Below are 18,829 nucleotides of genomic sequence, written 5' to 3' on the forward strand. Positions count from 1 at the left end.
CTTTAAATAGATAATAGTACACTTTGTACCATGCAAAAAAAAAAAAAAGTAGTATTCCTCCAAAGCGATCATGATGTTTTAGTTACTCATGTGGTGGTACCACCATATCGTCCGCCCTGATGAACGAGGACTGGTGGTAGCGGCGGCGAGATGCAAAGTCGCCATTTTCCTCGGTCAGCTGCTTGGTTTGAAGACCGAGCCCTGACAGCGAGGGTGTCACCACGGTCTCATCTCTGGGAGACGCCCTTCTTCTGGCACAAAGACAGGAAGGTGACGTCACTAAAATTGTCTGATAGCAATTATTATATTAAGGATGCATTTTGTATACTTAAGTCTCTGCCTTATTTTAAAGGGGAACTGCACTTTTTACAGAATTTTGTCAATCATTCACAATCTTTAAGTAAGACAAGAACACAGGTTTTTTTTAATGCATTCTAACTCGTAAATAAACGCTAGCAAGAGTCAGCTAACAATGGCGCTTTGATTCCACCTACAAAGCTTGCTAAAAAAACCTCCAAAAACCTCCATCAAGATGTTTTATATACACACTGTAAGTATATATGTAGTATCTATTAACATTCATAATAACATGTAATATTTACACATTTTGATAATTTCAAGCATAATGCAGTGTATTAATTTCACAACGCATCACAACGTTCACGTTCCCTTCAACAACAACAAGACTACTAATCATGGCAGACTTGCTGAGAGACAACAAAGACTACTTTGGGACAAATGATGATCCAGAAACTTCTATTTTTGAGCCTCAATATAAGGAGGATGATATACAAGTTTTAGAAGCTGCTTTAGTCAAACACCAAGCATCATGTAGCAGTATTGCTCAGTGCCAAACAAGATATACAAACATAATAAAACAATCACTTACTGTACAATGTCTGCTATCACTAGGATAAAGACTGATGGGATGTTTATATCTTGCCCTTTACAACAACAATTCCTCATAATCCTCACAAGGGGTTAAAAAAAAGTTTTTACGTGTCCACAACCTTCTACTATCTAGGCGAGAGACATGATTTATAATCTAGAATTAACTTTCACCAACTCAGAGGCGATGCAGCAGCTCAATATGTCAATGTAGCAGTTAGCTCTCTGTGATCACGGCGCCGCTAAAAGTAGTTCCTCTGCGTTAGCGCTTATAAAAACAGTATGGCTAATATTCAGGTCACGACATGTAAATGGAGTATTGTTGGAGGGTTTTTTAAAATGTTTTTTAGAGGCCTTTATGGACGCAATGACATCATGAATCTCATTTGCTCTATTGTTAGCTGACTTTTGCTAGCATTTATTTATGAGTTAGAATGCATAAAAAAAGAAAAACATGTGTTTTGTCCCCTTTAACAGTAAAATAACATCTAAAAGAACTGTTCGACTTTCTAGCGACAGTGTGATGAAACAATACCTGCAAATGGTGTTTAATGTTGAGTTCGTCCAGGTGAAAAAACTGAATGGAGCTGCAACACCTGAAAAAGATTTACACTTATGAGAAATGAGTGTGAATACAAAATGACGTACGACAGAGTTGTAGCTGCAGACATATTTTAGAGGCCACATGGTCTGATCAAGCACCTGTGGCAGAAGAGCTAAACGCAGCAATGTGAGCAATTTTAGTGTTGCCAAAGCAGCGCTCAGATTTGATGAAAGGTCATAGCCTCCATTCTGGGAATCTTTAACAGCTGCCAGACTGACACCGACTCCAAAATGTGATATCCAGTTGGTGTTACAGGAGGAATATGCTCACCAAATTGGAATGTGTCCGGTTCTAATGCTGGAATGAGACAAAGTCATCAACCACAACCACAACTCACGCACACTATACAGGCAATGCCGAAAATCGTTTTTTAAAGAAGTGCTATACGTTGCAACAATAACAAAGTAAAAGGCACATTATTGACAGTGTGATGCAATGGTTTGAATATACAATAACAAAGTAAAAGGCACGTTATTGACAATGTGATGCAATGGCTTGAATATACAATAACAAAGTAAAAGGCACGTTATTGACAGTGGGATGCAACAAAATAAATATACAATAACAAAGTAAAAGGCACATTATTGACAGTGTGATGCAATGGCTTGAATATACAATAACAAAGTAAAAGGCACGTTATTGACAGTGTGATGCAATGGCTTGAATATACAATAACAAAGTAAAAGGCACATTATTGACAGTGTGATGCAATGGCTTGAATATACAATAACAAAGTAAAAGGCACATTATTGACAGTGTGATGCAATGGCTTGAATATACAATAACAAAGTAAAAGGCACATTATTGACAGTGTGATGCAATGGCTTGAATAACAATAACAAAGTAAAAGGCACGTTATTGACAGTGTGATGCAATAGCTTGAATATACAATAACAAAGTAAAGGCACATTATTTACAGTGTGGTGCAATGGCTTGAATATACAATAACAAAGTAAAAGCCACATTATTGACAGTGTGATGCAACAGATTGAATATACAATAACAAAGTAAAAGCCACATTATTGACAGTGTGATGCAATACCTTGAATATACAATAACAAAGTAAAGGCACATTATTGACAGTGTGATGCAACAGATTGAATATACAATAACAAAGTAAAAGGCACATTATTGACAGTGTGATGCAATGGCTTGAATATACAATAACAAAGTAAAAGGCACATTATTGACAGTGTGATGCAATGGCTTGTATATACAATAACAAAGTAAAAGTCACGTTATTGACAGTGTGATGCAATGGCTTGAATATACAATAACAAAGTAAAAGGCACGTTATTGACAGTGTGATGCAATAGCTTGAATATACAATAACAAAGTAAAGGCACATTATTGACAGTGTGATGCAATAGAATGAATATACAATAACAAAGTAAAAGGCACGTTATTGACAGTGTGATGCAATGGCTTGAATATACAATAACAAAGTAAAAGGCACATTATTGACAGTGTGATGCAATAGAATGAATATACAATAACAAAGTAAAAGGCACGTTATTGACAGTGTGATGCAATGGCTTGAATATACAATAACAAAGTAAAAGGCACGTTATTGACAGTGGGATGCAACAAAATGAATATACAATAACAAAGTAAAAGGCACATTATTGACAGTGTGATGCAATGGCTTGAATATACAATAACAAAGTAAAAGGCACGTTATTGACAGTGTGATGCAAAGGCTTGAATATACAATAACAAAGTAAAAGGCACGTTATTGACAGTGGGATGCAACAAAATAAATATACAATAACAAAGTAAAAGGCACATTATTGACAGTGTGATGCAATGGCTTGAATATACAATAACAAAGTAAAAGGCACGTTATTGACAGTGTGATGCAATGGCTTGAATATACAATAACAAAGTAAAAGGCACATTATTGACAGTGTGATGCAATGGCTTGAATATACAATAACAAAGTAAAAGGCACATTATTGACAGTGTGATGCAATGGCTTGAATATACAATAACAAAGTAAAAGGCACATTATTGACAGTGTGATGCAATGGCTTGAATATACAATAACAAAGTAAAAGGCACGTTATTGACAGTGTGATGCAATAGCTTGAATATACAATAACAAAGTAAAGGCACATTATTGACAGTGTGGTGCAATGGCTTGAATATACAATAACAAAGTAAAAGCCACATTATTGACAGTGTGATGCAACAGATTGAATATACAATAACAAAGTAAAAGCCACATTATTGACAGTGTGATGCAATAGCTTGAATATACAATAACAAAGTAAAGGCACATTATTGACAGTGTGATGCAACAGATTAATATACAATAACAAAGTAAAAGGCACATAATTGACAGTGTGATGCAATAGAATGAATATACAATAACAAAGTAAAAGGCACGTTATTGACAGTGTGATGCAATGGCTTGAATATACAATAACAAAGTAAAAGGCACGTTATTGACAGTGGGATGCAACAAAATGAATATACAATAACAAAGTAAAAGGCACATTATTGACAGTGTGATGCAATGGCTTGAATATACAATAACAAAGTAAAAGGCACATTATTGACAGTGTGATGCAAAGGCTTGAATATACAATAACAAAGTAAAAGGCACGTTATTGACAGTGGGATGCAACAAAATAAATATACAATAACAAAGTAAAAGGCACATTATTGACAGTGTGATGCAATGGCTTGAATATACAATAACAAAGTAAAAGGCACGTTATTGACAGTGTGATGCAATGGCTTGAATATACAATAACAAAGTAAAAGGCACATTATTGACAGTGTGATGCAATGGCTTGAATATACAATAACAAAGTAAAAGGCACATTATTGACAGTGTGATGCAATGGCTTGAATATACAATAACAAAGTAAAAGGCACATTATTGACAGTGTGATGCAATGGCTTGAATATACAATAACAAAGTAAAAGGCACGTTATTGACAGTGTGATGCAATAGCTTGAATATACAATAACAAAGTAAAGGCACATTATTGACAGTGTGGTGCAATGGCTTGAATATACAATAACAAAGTAAAAGCCACATTATTGACAGTGTGATGCAACAGATTGAATATACAATAACAAAGTAAAAGCCACATTATTGACAGTGTGATGCAATAGCTTGAATATACAATAACAAAGTAAAGGCACATTATTGACAGTGTGATGCAACAGATTGAATATACAATAACAAAGTAAAAGGCACATTATTGACAGTGTGATGCAATGGCTTGAATATACAATAACAAAGTAAAAGGCACATTATTGACAGTGTGATGCAAAGGCTTGAATATACAATAACAAAGTAAAAGGCACGTTATTGACAGTGGGATGCAACAAAATAAATATACAATAACAAAGTAAAAGGCACATTATTGACAGTGTGATGCAATGGCTTGAATATACAATAACAAAGTAAAAGGCACGTTATTGACAGTGTGATGCAATGGCTTGAATATACAATAACAAAGTAAAAGGCACATTATTGACAGTGTGATGCAATGGCTTGAATATACAATAACAAAGTAAAAGGCACATTATTGACAGTGTGATGCAATAGAATGAATATACAATAACAAAGTAAAAGGCACGTTATTGACAGTGTGATGCGATGGCTTGAATATACAATAACAAAGTAAAAGGCACATTATTGACAGTGTGATGCAATAGAATGAATATACAATAACAAAGTAAAAGGCACGTTATTGACAGTGTGATGCAATGGCTTGAATATACAATAACAAAGTAAAAGGCACGTTATTGACAGTGGGAGGCAACAAAATGAATATACAATAACAAAGTAAAAGGCACATTATTGACAGTGTGATGCAATGGCTTGAATATACAATAACAAAGTAAAAGGCACATTATTGACAGTATTATGCAATGGCTTGAATATACAATAACAAAGTAAAAGTCACGTTATTGACAGTGTGATGCAATGGCTTGAATATACAATAACAAAGTAAAAGGCACATTATTGACAGTGTGATGCAACAGATTGAATATACAATAACAAAGTAAAAGGCACATTATTGACAGTGTGATGCAATAGCTTGAATATACAATAACAAAGTAAAAGCCACATTATTGACAGTGTGATGCAATAGCTTGAATATACAATAACAAAGTAAAATGCACTATATTGACAGTGTGATGCAATAGCTTGAATATACAATAACAAAGTAAAAGGCACATTAGTGACAGTGTTATGCAATGGCTTGAATATACAATAACAAAGTAAAAGGCACGTTAGTGACAGTGTGATGCAACAGATTGAATATACAATAACAAAGTAAAAGGCACATTATTGACAGTGTGATGCAAAGGCTTGAATATACAATAACAAAGTAAAAGGCACATTATTGACAGTGTGATGCAATGGCTTGAATATACAATAACAAAGTAAAAGGCACATTATTGACAGTGTGATGCAATGGCTTGAATATACAATAACAAAGTAAAAGGCACATTATTGACAGTGTGATGCAATGGCTTGAATAACAATAACAAAGTAAAAGGCACGTTATTGACAGTGTGATGCAATAGCTTGAATATACAATAACAAAGTAAAGGCACATTATTGACAGTGTGGTGCAATGGCTTGAATATACAATAACAAAGTAAAAGCCACATTATTGACAGTGTGATGCAACAGATTGAATATACAATAACAAAGTAAAAGCCACATTATTGACAGTGTGATGCAATAGCTTGAATATACAATAACAAAGTAAAGGCACATTATTGACAGTGTGATGCAACAGATTGAATATACAATAACAAAGTAAAAGGCACATTATTGACAGTGTGATGCAATGGCTTGAATATACAATAACAAAGTAAAAGGCACATTATTGACAGTGTGATGCAATGGCTTGTATATACAATAACAAAGTAAAAGTCACGTTATTGACAGTGTGATGCAATGGCTTGAATATACAATAACAAAGTAAAAGGCACGTTATTGACAGTGTGATGCAATAGCTTGAATATACAATAACAAAGTAAAGGCACATTATTGACAGTGTGATGCAATAGAATGAATATACAATAACAAAGTAAAAGGCACGTTATTGACAGTGTGATGCAATGGCTTGAATATACAATAACAAAGTAAAAGGCACATTATTGACAGTGTGATGCAATAGAATGAATATACAATAACAAAGTAAAAGGCACGTTATTGACAGTGTGATGCAATGGCTTGAATATACAATAACAAAGTAAAAGGCACGTTATTGACAGTGGGATGCAACAAAATGAATATACAATAACAAAGTAAAAGGCACATTATTGACAGTGTGATGCAATGGCTTGAATATACAATAACAAAGTAAAAGGCACGTTATTGACAGTGTGATGCAAAGGCTTGAATATACAATAACAAAGTAAAAGGCACGTTATTGACAGTGGGATGCAACAAAATAAATATACAATAACAAAGTAAAAGGCACATTATTGACAGTGTGATGCAATGACTTGAATATACAATAACAAAGTAAAAGGCACGTTATTGACAGTGTGATGCAATGGCTTGAATATACAATAACAAAGTAAAAGGCACATTATTGACAGTGTGATGCAATGGCTTGAATATACAATAACAAAGTAAAAGCCACATTTTTGACAGTGTGATGCAATAGCTTGAATATACAATAACAAAGTAAAGGCACATTATTGACAGTGTGATGCAACAGATTGAATATACAATAACAAAGTAAAAGGCACATAATTGACAGTGTGATGCAATAGAATGAATATACAATAACAAAGTAAAAGGCACGTTATTGACAGTGTGATGCAATGGCTTGAATATACAATAACAAAGTAAAAGGCACGTTATTGACAGTGGGATGCAACAAAATGAATATACAATAACAAAGTAAAAGGCACATTATTGACAGTGTGATGCAATGGCTTGAATATACAATAACAAAGTAAAAGGCACATTATTGACAGTGTGATGCAAAGGCTTGAATATACAATAACAAAGTAAAAGGCACGTTATTGACAGTGGGATGCAACAAAATAAATATACAATAACAAAGTAAAAGGCACATTATTGACAGTGTGATGCAATGGCTTGAATATACAATAACAAAGTAAAAGGCACGTTATTGACAGTGTGATGCAATGGCTTGAATATACAATAACAAAGTAAAAGGCACATTATTGACAGTGTGATGCAATGGCTTGAATATACAATAACAAAGTAAAAGGCACATTATTGACAGTGTGATGCAATGGCTTGAATATACAATAACAAAGTAAAAGGCACATTATTGACAGTGTGATGCAATGGCTTGAATATACAATAACAAAGTAAAAGGCACGTTATTGACAGTGTGATGCAATAGCTTGAATATACAATAACAAAGTAAAGGCACATTATTGACAGTGTGGTGCAATGGCTTGAATATACAATAACAAAGTAAAAGCCACATTATTGACAGTGTGATGCAACAGATTGAATATACAATAACAAAGTAAAAGCCACATTATTGACAGTGTGATGCAATAGCTTGAATATACAATAACAAAGTAAAGGCACATTATTGACAGTGTGATGCAACAGATTGAATATACAATAACAAAGTAAAAGGCACATTATTGACAGTGTGATGCAATGGCTTGAATATACAATAACAAAGTAAAAGGCACATTATTGACAGTGTGATGCAAAGGCTTGAATATACAATAAAAAAGTAAAAGGCACGTTATTGACAGTGGGATGCAACAAAATAAATATACAATAACAAAGTAAAAGGCACATTATTGACAGTGTGATGCAATGGCTTGAATATACAATAACAAAGTAAAAGGCACGTTATTGACAGTGTGATGCAATGGCTTGAATATACAATAACAAAGTAAAAGGCACATTATTGACAGTGTGATGCAATGGCTTGAATATACAATAACAAAGTAAAAGGCACATTATTGACAGTGTGATGCAATAGAATGAATATACAATAACAAAGTAAAAGGCACGTTATTGACAGTGTGATGCAATGGCTTGAATATACAATAACAAAGTAAAAGGCACATTATTGACAGTGTGATGCAATAGAATGAATATACAATAACAAAGTAAAAGGCACGTTATTGACAGTGTGATGCAATGGCTTGAATATACAATAACAAAGTAAAAGGCACGTTATTGACAGTGGGAGGCAACAAAATGAATATACAATAACAAAGTAAAAGGCACATTATTGACAGTGTGATGCAATGGCTTGAATATACAATAACAAAGTAAAAGGCACATTATTGACAGTATTATGCAATGGCTTGAATATACAATAACAAAGTAAAAGTCACGTTATTGACAGTGTGATGCAATGGCTTGAATATACAATAACAAAGTAAAAGGCACGTTATTGACAGTGTGATGCAATAGCTTGAATATACAATAACAAAGTAAAGGCACATTATTGACAGTGTGATGCAATAGAATGAATATACAATAACAAAGTAAAAGGCACGTTATTGACAGTGTGATGCAATAGCTTGAATAAACAATAACAAAGTAAAAGGCACATTAGTGACAGTGTGATGCAATAGCTTGAATATACAATAACAAAGTAAAAGGCCCATTAGTGACAGTGTGATGCAAATGCTTGAATATACAATAAAGTAAAAGGCACATTATTGACAGTGTGATGCAACAGATTGAATATACAATAACAAAGTAAAAGGCACATTATTGACAGTGTGATGCAATAGCTTGAATATACAATAACAAAGTAAAATGCACTATATTGACAGTGTGATGCAATAGCTTGAATATACAATAACAAAGTAAAAGGCACGTTATTGACAGTGGGATGCAACAAAATAAATATACAATAACAAAGTAAAAGGCACATTATTGACAGTGTGATGCAATGGCTTGAATATACAATAACAAAGTAAAAGGCACGTTATTGACAGTGTGATGCAATGGCTTGAATATACAATAACAAAGTAAAAGGCACATTATTGACAGTGTGATGCAATGGCTTGAATATACAATAACAAAGTAAAAGGCACATTATTGACAGTGTGATGCAATGGCTTGAATATACAATAACAAAGTAAAAGGCACATTATTGACAGTGTGATGCAATGGCTTGAATATACAATAACAAAGTAAAAGGCACGTTATTGACAGTGTGATGCAATAGCTTGAATATACAATAACAAAGTAAAGGCACATTATTGACAGTGTGGTGCAATGGCTTGAATATACAATAACAAAGTAAAAGCCACATTATTGACAGTGTGATGCAACAGATTGAATATACAATAACAAAGTAAAAGCCACATTATTGACAGTGTGATGCAATAGCTTGAATATACAATAACAAAGTAAAGGCACATTATTGACAGTGTGATGCAACAGATTGAATATACAATAACAAAGTAAAAGGCACATTATTGACAGTGTGATGCAATGGCTTGAATATACAATAACAAAGTAAAAGGCACATTATTGACAGTGTGATGCAAAGGCTTGAATATACAATAACAAAGTAAAAGGCACGTTATTGACAGTGGGATGCAACAAAATAAATATACAATAACAAAGTAAAAGGCACATTATTGACAGTGTGATGCAATGGCTTGAATATACAATAACAAAGTAAAAGGCACGTTATTGACAGTGTGATGCAATGGCTTGAATATACAATAACAAAGTAAAAGGCACATTATTGACAGTGTGATGCAATGGCTTGAATATACAATAACAAAGTAAAAGGCACATTATTGACAGTGTGATGCAATAGAATGAATATACAATAACAAAGTAAAAGGCACGTTATTGACAGTGTGATGCAATGGCTTGAATATACAATAACAAAGTAAAAGGCACATTATTGACAGTGTGATGCAATAGAATGAATATACAATAACAAAGTAAAAGGCACGTTATTGACAGTGTGATGCAATGGCTTGAATATACAATAACAAAGTAAAAGGCACGTTATTGACAGTGGGAGGCAACAAAATGAATATACAATAACAAAGTAAAAGGCACATTATTGACAGTGTGATGCAATGGCTTGAATATACAATAACAAAGTAAAAGGCACATTATTGACAGTATTATGCAATGGCTTGAATATACAATAACAAAGTAAAAGTCACGTTATTGACAGTGTGATGCAATGGCTTGAATATACAATAACAAAGTAAAAGGCACGTTATTGACAGTGTGATGCAATAGCTTGAATATACAATAACAAAGTAAAGGCACATTATTGACAGTGTGATGCAATAGAATGAATATACAATAACAAAGTAAAAGGCACGTTATTGACAGTGTGATGCAATAGCTTGAATAAACAATAACAAAGTAAAAGGCACATTAGTGACAGTGTGATGCAATAGCTTGAATATACAATAACAAAGTAAAAGGCCCATTAGTGACAGTGTGATGCAAATGCTTGAATATACAATAAAGTAAAAGGCACATTATTGACAGTGTGATGCAACAGATTGAATATACAATAACAAAGTAAAAGGCACATTATTGACAGTGTGATGCAATAGCTTGAATATACAATAACAAAGTAAAAGCCACATTATTGACAGTGTGATGCAATAGCTTGAATATACAATAACAAAGTAAAATGCACTATATTGACAGTGTGATGCAATAGCTTGAATATACAATAACAAAGTAAAAGGCACATTAGTGACAGTGTTATGCAATGGCTTGAATATACAATAACAAAGTAAAAGGCACGTTAGTGACAGTGTGATGCAATAGCTTGAATATACAATAACAAAGTAAAATGCACTATATTGACAGTGTGATGCAATAGCTTGAATATACAATAACAAAGTAAAATGCACTATATTGACAGTGTGATGCAATAGCTTGAATATACAATAACAAAGTAAAAGGCACATTAGTGACAGTGTGATGCAATAGCTTGAATATACAATAACAAAGTAAAATGCACTATATTGACAGTGTGATGCAATAGCTTGAATTTACAATAACAAAGTAAAAGGCACATTAGTGACAGTGTGATGCAATAGCTTGAATATACAATAACAAAGTAAAAGGCACGTTAGTGACAGTGTGATGCAATAGCTTGAATATACAATAACAAAGTAAAAGGCACATTATTGACAGTGGGATGCAACAGAATGAATATACAATAACAAAGTAAAAGGCACATTATTGACAGTGTGATGCAATGGCTTGAATATACAATAACAAAGTAAAAGGCACATTATTGACAGTGTGATGCAATAGCTTGAATATACAATAACAAAGTAAAATCCACATTATTGACAGTGTGATGCAACAGATTGAATATACAATAACAAAGTAAAAGGCAAATTATTGACAGTGTGATGCAACAGATTGAATATACAATAACAAAGTAAAAGGCACATTACTGACAGTGTGATGCAATAGCTTGAATATACAATAACAAAGTAAAATGCACTATATTGACAGTGTGATGCAATAGCTTGAATATACAATAACAAAGTAAAAGGCACATTAGTGACAGTGTGATGCAATAGCTTGAATATACAATAACAAAGTAAAAGGCACATTAGTGACAGTGTGATGCAATAGCTTGAATATACAATAAAGTAAAAGGCACATTATTGACAGTGTGATGCAACAGATTGAATATACAATAACAAAGTAAAAGGCACATTACTGACAGTGTGATGCAATAGCTTGAATATTTAATAAAGTAAAATGCACTGTATTGACAGTGTGATGCAATAGCTTGAATATACAATAAAGTAAAAGGCACATTATTGACAGTGTGATGCAAAGGCTTGAATATACAATAACAAAGTAAAAGGCACATTATTGACAGTGTGATGCAAAGGCTTGAATATACAATAACAAAGTAAAAGGCACATTATTGACAGTGTGATGCAAAGGCTTGAATATACAATAACAAAGTAAAAGGCACATTATTGACAGTGTGATGCAAAGGCTTGAATATACAATAACAAAGTAAAAGGCACATTATTGACAGTGTGATGCAACAGATTGAATATACAATAACAAAGTAAAAGGCACATTATTGACAGTGTGATGCAATAGCTTGAATATACAATAACAAAATAAAAGCCACATTATTGACAGTGTGATGCAACAGATTGAATATACAATAACAAAGTAAAAGGCACATTATTGACAGTGTGATGCAACAGATTGAATATACAATAACAAAGTAAAAGGCACATTATTGACAGTGTGATGCAAAGGCTTGAATATACAATAACAAAGTAAAAGGCACATTAGTGACAGTGTGATGCAATAGCTTGAATATACAATAACAAAATAAAAGGCACATTATTGACAGTGTGATGCAACAGATTGAATATACAATAACAAAGTAAAAGGCACATTATTGACAGTGTGATGCAACAGATTGAATATACAATAACAAAGTAAAAGGCACATTACTGACAGTGTGATGCAATAGGTTGAATATACAATAAAGTAAAATGCACTATATTGACAGTGTGATGCAAAGGCTTGAATATACAATAACAAAGTAAAAGGCACATTACTGACAGTGTGATGCAACAGATTGAATATACAATAACAAAGTAAAAGGCACATTATTGACAGTGTGATGCAATAGCTTGAATATACAATAACAAAATAAAAGCCACATTATTGACAGTGTGATGCAACAGATTGAATATACAATAACAAAGTAAAAGGCACATTATTGACAGTGTGATGCAACAGATTGAATATACAATAACAAAGTAAAAGGCACATTATTGACAGTGTGATGCAACAGATTGAATATACAATAACAAAGTAAAAGGCACATTACTGACAGTGTGATGCAATAGCTTGAATATTTAATAAAGTAAAATGCACTATATTGAAGTGTGATGCAATAGCTTGAATATACAATAACAAAGTAAAAGGCACATTATTGACAGTGTGATGCAATAGCTTGAATATACAATAACAAAGTAAAAGGCACATTATTGACAGTGTGATGCAAAGGCTTGAATATACAATAACAAAGTAAAAGGCACATTATTGACAGTGTGATCCAAAGGCTTGAATATAAACACAATTTCAGCAGAATGTTACATTATATTTTCTTAAGGGACACAATACTGTAGAAATGAAACATGTCCGTGTACACGACAGCTTGTATACAAAAAATATGTTTATATTTTTCTTAAATAGATTTTTGAAAATGATGAATCAAAAATGTATATATATATATTAGTTGTATTTTCAAAATTATGAATGATATATATGTATGTATAAATATATACTGTATATATTCTTTTTATGTAAGAATAACATTTTTAAAATAGTTTTTAGGCCATTTCCATGTAACCAGAGGAAGCTTTTTTAACCTGTAACTGGTTTTGAAAAAGTTTCATTATTATACCATACCACTGTCTCGTTGTAAATAGCGAGTAGCAGTAGAATTGAGTCCATTATGGCCGTGGTAGCGTCACGGTCTGGGGCTGCATAAGTGCTCCCTTTCCGGACCACATGATTGGTATTCCAACATAAAAGGTTTCAACACGAGGACAACAGTTCTTTGCTGAGAAAGAGTGTGAAGCTGAGCTAATATTATCTTGTGTTGGATTATTTCAGAACCCAGTAGATGTATACTGCTATCCAGGCTGTAAACTGACCACCCTAAGTCAGGGGTCTCCAACCTTTTCTGCACTAGCTACCGGTTTAACGTTGGCATTATTTTCACGGACCGACCTTCCACGTGTGGCAGCAAAAATAAGTGCATGGAAAATACAACTCACCATAACGCTGATTTAGTGGAAGCACGTTATTGTGCCCGTGAAGCTCTAAAAATCATGCCTCTCACCTGGATAGTAGAAGGTTGTGGACATAAACCCACAAGTTGGTCAACTTTGACATCCAACTTAGACCCGGAGATGTCGAGAAAGACACAAAAAAACCTGCACGTTTTGTCGCACTTTTTTAACTCATGAGGATTATGATGAATTGTTGATGTAAAGGGAAATACAGTTTATAAACATCCCAGTGAGAGCAGACATTGGACAGTAAGTTACTGTTTTATTATGATTGTATATCTTGTTTAGCACTTAGCAATACTGCTACATGATGCTTAGTGTTTGACTAAAGCTGCATCTGTTTAGCACACAGCTTCTAAAACGTGCATATTGTCCTCCTTATATTCAGGATCAAAAATAGAAGTTTCTGGATCATCATTTGTCCCAAAGTAGTCTTTGTTGTCTCTCATCAAGTCTGCCATGATTAGTAGTCTTGTTGTTGTTGAAGGGAAAGTGAACGTTGTGATGCGTCTGGGAAATAAATACACCGCCGTATGCTTAAAATGATCAAAATATGTAAATATTACATGTTATTATGAATGTTACTAGATACTACATACATATACCGTAATTTCCGGACTATAAGCCGCTACTTTTTCCCCTCGTTCTGGTCCCTGCGGCTTATACAAGGGTGCGGCTTATTTACGGCCTGTTCTTCTCCGACACCGACGAAGAGGATTTCGGTGGTTTTAGTACGCAGGAGGAAGACGATGACACAATGATTAAAGACTGACTTTTCATATACCGGTAGGCTGGTTATTTTGATAACGTACAGGCGAGCACTTTGCATTACTTTGCACCGTTGTATTATTTGTACTCTGCACGAATGCTGTTCGCCATGTCAAATATGTGAAAGTTTGATTGAATGATTGAAAGATTTATTGTTAATAAATGGGACGCTTTGCGTTCCCAAACAGTCATCTCTGTCCCGACAATCCCCTCCGTGGTAGCAGGAACCCCTATATACTACGCTAATTACACAGCAAAACCCTGCGGCTTATAGTCGGGTGCGGCTTATATATGGAGCAATCTGTATTTTCCCCTAAATTTAGCTGGTGCGGCTTATAGTCAGGTGCGGCTTATAGTCCGGAAATTACGGTACTTTCAGTGTGTATATAAAACATTGGATGTTTTTAGGCGGAATGAAGCAACTTCAATTAACTTCATTGTTAGCAGACTTTTGCCAGTGTTTGTTTACGCGTTAGAATTTATGTAAAAAATTAAAACATTAGGCTCCAGCACCCCCCGCGACCCTGAACAGGACAAGCGGTAGAAAATGGATGGATGGATGGATGGAGGGTGTTCTTGAATTACATAAGGATTGTGAATGATAGGCAACCTTCTAAAAAAAAGTGCAGTTCCCCTTTAAGCCAGAGACAATGCGATCATTTCTAAATGATTTTATGTTTCTCTGAGTCACGGGCCAGTGGTTGGGGACCACTGCCCTAAGTTACAGTTATGTGAAAAAGTAAATAATGAGTTGTGACTGAAGTAGTTCCTAAGTAGTATAGTAGAGTAGACCAACTGACAATAAAGCAAGAATTAAAGTGCCCCTCCTGAAAATCCTCACGTCCGCTTTTCATCCAGTCCAACGAGTGCTGGCCCAGTCACATAATATGTGCGGCTTCTGCACGCACACACATGTGAATGCAACGCATACTTGATCAACAGCGATACAGGTTACACTGAGGGTGGCGTATAAACAACTTTAACACTGTTAGAAATATACGCCACACTGTGAATCCACACCAAACAAGAATGACAAACACATTTCGGGAGAACATCCGCACCGTAACACAACATAAACACAACAGAACAAATACCCGGAACCCTTTGCAGCACTAACTCTTCCGGGACGCTACAAGGTGTGTGTGTGTGTGTGTGTGGGGGGGGGGCTTGGTGGTAGCGGGGGGTGTATTTTGTAGCGTCCCATAAGAGTTAGTGCTGCAAAGGGTTCTGGGTATTTGTTCTGTTGTGTTTATGTTGTGTTAGGGTGCGGATGTTCTCCCGAAACGTGTTTGTCATTCTTGTTTGGTGTGGATTCACAGTGTGGCGCATATTTGTAACAGTGTTAAAGTTGTTTATACGGCTACCCTCAGTGTAACCTGTATGGCTGTTGATCAAGTATGCGTTGCATTCACGTATGTGAATGGATGAAAAGGCGGACATAACAACAGCTCGTAGAGGATGTTAAAGGCAGTGCCTTTAAGGCTTGCCCCCAAGACTGTGGTCCGGGTGGACTACGAGATATAATGAATGATGAACACCTTCGTTCGATAATGAAGGTTGCCTCAGCTCAAAGCCTGAGCCCCGACATTATATAGACATCTGCCATCCAAGAAAAGATGGCAGGTATCTGGCTTGGGCACATCAGATTAGATCAGTGAGTTGCAAACTGAGCAGTTTAAAGTCCTGAATGGTTGGTTTATTCATTGTTATTTTATTTTCAAATGTATTAGCCTGTGGAAAAAGTTAATGTTGATATTTACCTCAGAAGGCTGCAAATAGAAAAGAGGCATTACATTTTTTATTTAAAGGCCTACTGAAATGAATTTTTAAAAATTTAAACGGGGATAGCAGATCCATTCTATGTGTCATACTTGATCATTTTGCGATATTGCCATATTTTTGCTGAAAGGATTTAGTAGAGAACATCGACGATAAAGGTCGCAACTTTTGGTCGCTGATAAAAAAAAGCCTTGCCTATACCGGAAGTAGCGTGACGTCACCAGAGGAAGGACTCCTCATATTTTCCTATTGTTTACAATGCAGCGAGAGAGATTCAGACCGAGAAAGCGACAATTACACCATTAATTTGAGCGAGGATGAAAGATTTGTGGATGAGGAAAGTGAGAGTGAAGGACTACAGTGCAGTACAGGACGTATCTTTTTTCGCTCTGACCGTAACTTAGGTACAAGCTGGCTCATTGGATTCCACACTCTCTCCTTTTTCTATTGTGGATCACGGATTTGCATTTTAAACCACCTCGGATACTATATCCTCTTGAAAATGAGAGTCGAGAACGCGAAATGGACATTCACAGTGACTTTTATCTCCATGACAATACATCGGCGAAGCTCTTTAGCTACTGAGCTAACGTGATAGCATCGGGCTCAAATGCAGATAGAAACAAAATAAATAAATCCCTGACTGGAAGGATAGACAGAAGATCAACAATACTATTAAACCATGGACATGTAACTACACGGTTAATAATTCCCAGCTTGGCGAAGCTTAACAATGCTGTTGCTAACGACGCCATTGAAGCTAACTTAGCAACGGGACCTCACAGAGCTATGATAAAAACATTAGCGCTCCACCTACGCCAGCCCTCATCTGCTAATCAACACCCGTGCTCACCTGCGTTCCAGCGATCGACGGAAGGACGAAGGACTTCACCCGATCATCCGTGCGGTCGGCGGCTAGCGTCGGCTAGCGCGTCTGCTATCCAAGTCAAAGTCCTCCTGGTTGTGTTGCTGCAGCCAGCCGCTAATACACCGATCCCACCTACAACTTTCTTCTTCGCAGTCTTCATTGTTCATTAAACAAATTGCAAAAGATTCACCAACACAGATGTCCAGAATACTGTGGAATTATGAGATGAAAACAGAGCTTTTTTGTATTGGATTCAAAGGTGTACCAATACTTCCGTTTAACTAGTGACGTCACTCGCATACGTCATCATACAAAGACGTTTTCAACCGGAAGTTTAGCGGGAAATTTGAAATTGCACTTTATAAGCCGTATTGGCATGTGTTGCAATGTTAAGATTTCATCATTGATATATAAACTATCAGACTGCGTGGTCGGTAGTAGTGGCTTTCAGTAGGCCTTTAAATTGTATTTGATATGCCATTGATATTTTTGAATTATTATTATTATTATTTGAAACTCGATTTTGCATGTCACTATAAAGTTATATAAGCCTTGCTTGTTCAATATTCAATGCAAAACTTGTTTGGGTCTCTATTAAAAGGTCAATTTGTTCAACCTTGGCCCGCGGATTTGTTCAGTTTTAAATTTTGGCCCACTCTGTATTTGAGTTTGACACCCCTGGCTTAAAGTGTCAATGAACAAGTGGTGCTCTGAGGAAGTCACCTCTGTGTAGTCCAGGACTTGTTTTGCCGATGTAGAAGAAGAGCAGCAGGGCGACAAGGATGTTTGCCAGCGCATAAACCCATTGAATAACGAACATGATCAACAAGGAGCTCAGTGCCTGAAAGGAAGAAACACAAAGGCGTTGAAATGCGTGAGGACACAAAACAAACAATCACACAAACTTACACCGATAAGAGCTAGCCAGTGGTTGCTGAACTTTGCGTAGGGAGACTCAGGTCGGGGTTCGACTTTTTCATTCTGCTGCTCCGCTTTTCTTCCCGGGGCTGCAGGGTTGTAAAGCAGCAAGGGTTACACCAGTCTATAAATACCAAAGTCACTTCAGGATGTCCCCTATAACGCGCCAAATTGTATCAAATAAAATAATACGCTCAGTTTGATCCACTGAC

At 35.3% G+C, this 18,829-nt stretch overlaps 1 protein-coding gene across 1 annotated transcript in view; it reads right to left on the reverse strand.

Moving 5' to 3' along the window:
- Positions 1-18,829, reverse strand: part of LOC133665314 (solute carrier family 12 member 8-like) — a 34,391-nt gene continuing 15,562 nt past the window's right edge. The window contains exons 5-8 of the mRNA XM_062070576.1: positions 18,609-18,706; positions 18,423-18,540; positions 1,424-1,484; positions 1-251 (exon numbers count right to left, since the gene is read on the reverse strand). Coding sequence (XP_061926560.1) covers positions 83-251; positions 1,424-1,484; positions 18,423-18,540; positions 18,609-18,706 — 446 coding nt within the window. The 3' untranslated portion in view covers positions 1-82. The remainder of the gene's footprint in view (positions 252-1,423; positions 1,485-18,422; positions 18,541-18,608; positions 18,707-18,829) is intronic.

This window comes from Entelurus aequoreus, linkage group LG14, assembly GCF_033978785.1.
Source record: "Entelurus aequoreus isolate RoL-2023_Sb linkage group LG14, RoL_Eaeq_v1.1, whole genome shotgun sequence".
NCBI lineage: Eukaryota > Metazoa > Chordata > Actinopteri > Syngnathiformes > Syngnathidae > Entelurus > Entelurus aequoreus.